The following is a 6,935-nucleotide window of genomic DNA, read 5'->3' on the forward strand; positions in this document are numbered from 1 at the left end:
CAAGGGTGCGTTCTGAGCCCTCTCCTGTACTCCCTGTTCACCCACGACTGCGTGGCCACGCACGCCTCCAACTCAATCATCAAGTTTGCGGACGACACAACAGTGGTAGGCTTGATTACCAACAACGACGAGACGGCCTACAGGGAGGAGGTGAGGGCCCTCGGAGTGTGGTGTCAGGAAAATAACCTCACACTCAACGTCAACAAAACTAAGGAGATGATTGTGGACTTCAGGAAACAGCAGAGGGAACTCCCCCCTATCCACATCGATGGAACAGTAGTGGAGGTGGTAGCTAGTTTTAAGTTCCTCGGCATACACATCACAGACAAACTGAATTGGTTCACTCACACTGACAGCGTCGTGAAGAAGGCGCAGCAGCGCCTATTCAACCTCAGGAGGCTGAAGAAATTCGGCTTGTCACCAAAAGCACTCACAAACTTCTACAGATGCACAATCGAGAGCATCCTGGCGGGCTGTATCACCGCCTGGTACGGCAACTGCTCCGCCCTTAACCGTAAGGCTCTCCAGAGGGTAGTGAGGACTGCACAACGCATCACCGGGGGCAAACTACCTGCCCTCCAGGACACCTACACCACCCGTTGTTACAGGAAGGCCATAAAGATCATCAAGGACATCAACCACCCGAACCACTGCCTGTTCACCCCGCTATCATCCAGAAGGCGAGGTCAGTACAGGTGCATCAAAGCTGGGACCGAGAGACTGAAAAACAGCTTCTATCTCAAGGCCATCAGACTGTTAAACAGCCACCACTAACATTGAGTGGCTGCTGCCAACACACTGTCATTGACACTGACCCAACTCCAGCCATTTTAATAATGGGAATTGATGGGAAATGATGTAAATATATCACTAGCCACTTTAAACAATGCTACCTTATATAATGTTACTTACCCTACATTATTCATCTCATATGCATATGTATATACTGTACTCTACATCATCGACTGCATCCTTATGTAATACATGTATCACTAGCCACTTTAACTATGCCACTTTGTTTACTTTGTCTACACACTCATCTCATATGTATATACTGTACTCGATACCATCTACTGTATGCTGCTATGTACCATCACTCATTCATATATCCTTATGTACATATTCCTTATCCCCTTACACTGTGTATAAGACAGTAGTTTTGGAATTGTTAGTTAGATAACTTGTTGGTTATCACTGCATTGTCGGAACTAGAAGCACAAGCATTTCGCTACACTCGCATTAACATCTGCTAACCATGTGTATGTGACAAATAAAATTTGATTTGATTTGAATGATTCTTACAATCCTCCTCCTCCTCTTCCTCCACCTCCTCTTCCTCCTCCCCCCCTCTTCCTCCACCCCCTCTTCTGTCTCCTCCTCCTCCTCCTCCACCTTGCTGCACTCTAACTGCTTCAATAATTCATCTGTACTCAAATAAAAACAGCATCATCTCACATGCAGAAAGCCTGAAACTCAAATCTTTTACTATGACTCTTTTATTTCCTACCGGGCAAAACAACAACAGTCTCTTCCGCAAAGCACAAACATACAAACACACCTTAGTTGTACTTCAGACAAATGATCAAAGTAAGATATTTTGGTTTAATGTGGGAAAAGGCATAATCTGTTTCTTCATGGGCAGAAGAAGTATCCAGCGTGTAAAATGATTTAATGACCCATGTTGGTGATATTGCCTTGTCAGGGTCAACCACTTCAGCCTTCCCTTCCACTGTGTCTGCCTCTACCCTGCACCTACATCTACCAGAATTCAGCTATATACAGTATATTCAGTGTGAGACTCTGGTTATGATGTATAAGATACTATGTCTGTAGCTGCCTATGGTGGCCTGTTTCGGTTAACCTTGTGTTTTGGCTGCTCTGACTGTGAATCGTGTAATGGTGGTAATTGTGCTGACTGTGATGATTGTTGTAACTGTGCAGGCCGTGTTTGAACTCTGGTTGTTGCTGGTGTGTGTGTGTGTGTGTGTGTGTGTGTGTGTGTGTGTGTGTGTGTGTGTGTGTGTGTGTGTGTGTGTGTGTGTGTGTGTGTGTGTGTGTGTGTGTGTGTGTGTGTGTGTGTGTGTGTGTGTGTGTGTGTGTGTGTGTGTGTGCGTGTGCGTGCGCGTGCGTGTGCGTGTGCGTCTGTGTGTGTGTGTGTGTGTGTGCTCTGCTCCCAGTCTCAGGGGCACTTGTGTTCCAGCTGACAGGCAACATTACACTCCCACGCTGCGAATAACTACACCCTCACGGAACACCCTGCCGCACTTCTTCACATCAGCCCTCCTCCAGCCTGTTCTCCTCCCCCAACTCCCCTCCTCTCTTCCATTGCCCTCAGGCACGTGCACAGACACAAGTCTTTGTGACGTCGTGAAGTTTGCCACAACCCGCCCAGTCCTGTCCGTTGGTCTGCCCTGTGCAGAGATTGCATGCGCCCGGTTGTGCCTTTTTCCCAGTATGCCCTGTACAGAGATTGCGCGAGCCCAGTTTCCAAACATGCATGGCTTAAGTTGCGTTCACTGGTCCAGTGTGTGTAGCAGGCTACCTAGTTCAAATATCAACAGTATTGCCACAGCAGAATAACACTTGATTTCCATCATCAATATTGGGTCTGCTTGTCTGATACGCGCATCAGAGAGAGATGCAGAGTGACATAGAGATGGACCCAGCTCCATCCCTTCCTGTCGGGGGTTTCACATGTGTATCAGGGCAGCAGAAACACAGCTAGTCTAGACTCTAGCTAACCGCAGGCTATCAGCCAACCAGGCTGAATATATATGATGATGAAAATCAAGTGTTATCAAGTGTTGATCAAATGGTATGCTGCTGTGGCAGTACTGTTATCTTTAAACTACGACATGATCCACACAAGCCACTATCCAGACGTATACCAGTTAGAATATGATTCATATTATATGTTTTAAAAGCATTGAAAACAAGTCACAATCGGTAAAACATTTATGGGGGGTGCCGAGAGGTGCCCTTTTTTCATTTTGAGCACCTGCCCCCTGAATGGTCTGTGCACAGCCCTGTTTTTCCTCCTCCCATCTCCTCTCTTCCCTTGCTCCTCTCTCCTCCCCCTCCTCTCTTCCCTTGCTCTCCTCTCTCCTCCCCCTCCTCTCTTCCCTTGCTCCTCTCTCCCCCCCTCCTCTCTTCCCTTGCTCTCCTCTCTCCTCCCCCTCCTCTCTTCCCTTGCTCCTCTCTCCTCCCCCTCCTCTCTTCCCTTGCTCTCGTCTCTCCTCCCCCTCCTCTCTTCCCTTGCTCCTCTCTCCTCCCCCTCCTCTCTTCCCTTGCTCTCCTCTCTCCTCCCCTCCTCTCTTCCCTTGCTCTCCTCTCTCTCCTCCCCCTCCTCTCTTCCCTTGCTCTCCCCTCTCCTCCACCTCCTCTCTTCCCTTGCTCCTCTCTCCTCCCCCTCCTCTCTTCCCTTGCTCCTCTCTCCTCCCCCTCCTCTCTTCCCTTGCTCTTCCTCTCCTCTCTTTCTTTGTCCCCCTCTGCTCCGCTCTCCACTCTCGTTTCCAGCGACAGTAACAGGTTACAAGTGCAGGTCGAGCGGAAAAAAGGCATGTGAGGGAGAGTGGTTTTCTTCTCTTCTCCTTTCCCTGTCTGTCATTCTCACATCAACTAATGTGGCCATGGGAAGGAGCGGGAGTAGAGCCTGGTTTCAAAAAACAACTGATGCAACTCCTGCTGCTGGCTCTCACAGAACGGCATCTACATAAGAGACCACTCTACTTCTCTCTTTCTTTCTCTTTCTTTTTCTCTCTTCGTCGCTCTCTCGTTCTCCGATTTCTCTCTCTCCCTCTATCGTATGTTTTTCTGCTCTCTGAAAATGGTCACCTGATTAACCAGGGAAGTATTCTATTCTTTGGGGTGGGTGTGCATGCGTGCATTAAGCTAAAGAATGCTAGCGTGTGATTCCCTCTCCTGCACTCCTGGGCATTGAGAACCAGTGAACAAACAAGAGATCTAATCAGAGTTAGCTTTAGCACGCGTTAGCACACCCGCACTATAGGCTACCACTACTGCATGCAGCTGCTACTGGGGGAGAGAGGGGTTAGAGGAGGAGGGAGGGAGCGAGAGAGAGAGAGAGAGAGAGAGAGAGAGAGAGAGAGAGAGAGAGAGAGAGAGAGAGAGAGAGAGAGAGAGAGAGAGAGAGAGAGAGAGAGAGAGAGAGAGAGAGAGAGAGAGAGAGAGAGAGAGAGAGAGAGAGAGAGGATGGAGGTAGAGACAGGCAAGATGAAAAGAAAAGAGTATGTGAACGAGAGAGTTGCAGCCAGACAGAAAGATAGTGAGTAAAAGAGACTAATCTTTACAACTTTACAGGCACCCCCCTCCAAAAAAGAGAGAGAGAGAGTGCAAGACAGTGAGAGCACGAAGCTAAACTCTACAGAGGCGGTTGCCAGATTGAGTGGTTTCCAGACAGAGTGAGACAAGAGGTGACAGTGACACAGTCATGCTATGTTGTCTCCCGAGACAGCTCTCGGAGAACAGGCTGAGCATCCAGTCTGCAGGTGCTCACTACATGTCCTCAGAAGGAAGATAAGGGAATTTGAGAAAACATTCACAGGGTGACCACTCATTAGGCTTATCTGAGAATCCAAGTATCTAATCTTGGGAGACTTGTGCTTTTGGAGTGAAACAGTATTTTCCAACAGCCCCAGTGTTCACCAACAGCTTAGAGTAGACTGAGTTGAATAGCATGACTAAACTGATTCAGCACCTTGGACAGCGTCTGTAAAAGTGGCCCTTATTCAGCACCTTGGACAGCGTCCTTAAAAGAGCCCGTATTCAGCACCTTGGATAGCCTTGGTAAAAGGGGCAGAAATTCAGCACCGTGATTTCATTAGCATAGTATTAAAGATGTGACGCACCGACATATCTACAATGTAGAGGTAAGTCAAAGGAACGTATTTTAATTCCTCTTTGGCTTTGAGTAAAACGTATATATTCCAAATCAAGGGTGGAAAGGCACCTTTAATGTCCTAATCATCATCAGCAGTGAACCATTAAGCACAATTAGCCATTATGAAATCATAAAAGCTTTAATCAAGCAGGTTTATTTGGCATCGTGTGCGTTCAATTAGACACAACATTTAAATGGCTGTCATAAAAGACCTATATTGTCAAAAGATTTCAAAGAAGTGTTATGATGAGTCAGTTTGATCATTTCTACAATTCGGCCAAAATATTTCAACCTTAGGCCTATTAGCTCCAAGCCTAATAAAGATGAATACTGTGTGTGAAATTTCCCAGACCTCTCTCTGGGCCTGTGTGTGTATGTCACACATCGCTGCGTAGTGCATAACAGCCAGCGTGTATGTTGTGTAAAAAGCGAGCACGTTAGTTAACGGAGCCGTTAAAATCACGTGTCTAAACACAATCTGACGCACCGAACACCTGCAATACGTCCCCCCACTGGTCTGTCCGTTGAAAATATATCATGTTATCAAAGCAGGGAAATCATTTGAACATCCTCATCATTTACAACAGTAGGCTAACCTCTCATAGATACAACTATTAACATAACCCCCGTTACGCATAGCCTAGGTGCTATCCAGACAGGAATTCGAATATTTTGTCTTTTGACTTTTTATATGTCTTGATATTCAAACCAAATGATGAATAATTAGAATCGTTAAAAATAGGCTGCCCCCATCCTGTAAGGACCATGGATATGCAGGATGTTTCGCGGCCGAATCACAATATGAAGAGCCACGGTAAGCTATAGTTATGGTCTAGTCTAAGTATACCCAGGGTACCCCGGGGGTCCCGGTCCCGCACAGGGCCGAGTAGATTTGGAGAGATTACTCACTTGCCAAGGTGAGAACCAGGAGAGCGAGCGCTGCTGTCACCGGGTCTGCCATCGCCTCTCGCTCCCTCCACTGCGACGGACAACCCGAAAACTTGGAGATGTACGAGTTGTCTGTTTCCCCCCTTTTCGCCCTCAGTGTGAAAATGAAAAATAATACCAGAGACAGCACACACCAGCGCGCGGTAAGAGGGTGACTTAAAGTGTCATTATAAGTCGTTGGTATCCGACGATGTCCGTTGGTTTGATAAAGGGAGAGGCTTCTAATCTCGTTACGAGGCGAGGAGAAGATTGTTCACTCTTCCCAGATGCGGAGGCTTGTTTCTGTCACAAGGCGTCTGAGTGGGGCTATGCGTCCGAACCCACCAGGAACTGTGAGCGCACAGCAAACCGGGGGCGCAGAAAACGTTTCCCTAGTTTGACTTGAGTTTTGAAACGTTATTTTCCCTGAAATATGGCGGCTATGGAGATGAATGACCAGTTACTGGAGATAGGGTGGTCCTGTAGATGAATGATTAAAGGGGTCGTCCTCACTTTGACCTGCCCGCCTGGTGCGCTCTCCGTCGGGCGGCGATAGGTTCCGGTCTCCATATATCGCTCAGTTTTGATCTACACGGTTGACATTTGTGACAACAAACATGAAGCAATTACAGTAGAGATCCCCGAGGCGGTCGTTCGGGAAAGCCTTTCAGACATAGGCGGCATTTACTTATTTTAATTGAAGGGGGATTAATCGTTGGAAAAAATAATGTTGGTTTAAATTAAACCCCTTCTCCATGGGGCGCCACTCCAAATAACACAAAATACGGCTTTTAATCTGACAAATAAAATAACAACTTTTTCTTTTCAGGCTCCCAAGCAGTCATCACCATAACGCATGATCATGACAGAGACAAAAAGTTGCCCCTAACGATTTAAATAGAGCGAGATTGATAGCCCAATGCCGAATAACTATGTGGGCACCATGATGCCCGATATCAACGTTATCTGCATTAAACATATTAGACCCGGCGAATGAGTGCGTCAAGGGGCAGGGCTTTGGCTTTGCGGAAGAATCATCAACCCATCACAGAAATATCCGATACATTCATGAAGGGTTATCAACAAACAAAAAACCAAGTGGATATTC

At 47.1% G+C, this 6,935-nt stretch overlaps 1 protein-coding gene across 1 annotated transcript in view; it reads right to left on the minus strand.

Annotated features, from left to right (window-relative positions):
• Positions 1-6,725, minus strand: part of LOC124011190 (neuronal acetylcholine receptor subunit beta-2-like) — a 33,304-nt gene extending 26,579 nt beyond the window's left edge. Inside the window, exon 1 of the mRNA XM_046324301.1 lies at positions 5,810-6,725. Coding sequence (XP_046180257.1) covers positions 5,810-5,861 — 52 coding nt within the window. The 5' untranslated portion in view covers positions 5,862-6,725. The remainder of the gene's footprint in view (positions 1-5,809) is intronic.
• Positions 6,726-6,935: the final 210 nt, after the last annotated feature.

This window comes from Oncorhynchus gorbuscha, linkage group LG23 (assembly GCF_021184085.1).
Source record: "Oncorhynchus gorbuscha isolate QuinsamMale2020 ecotype Even-year linkage group LG23, OgorEven_v1.0, whole genome shotgun sequence".
NCBI classification, from domain to species: Eukaryota; Metazoa; Chordata; class Actinopteri; order Salmoniformes; family Salmonidae; genus Oncorhynchus; species Oncorhynchus gorbuscha.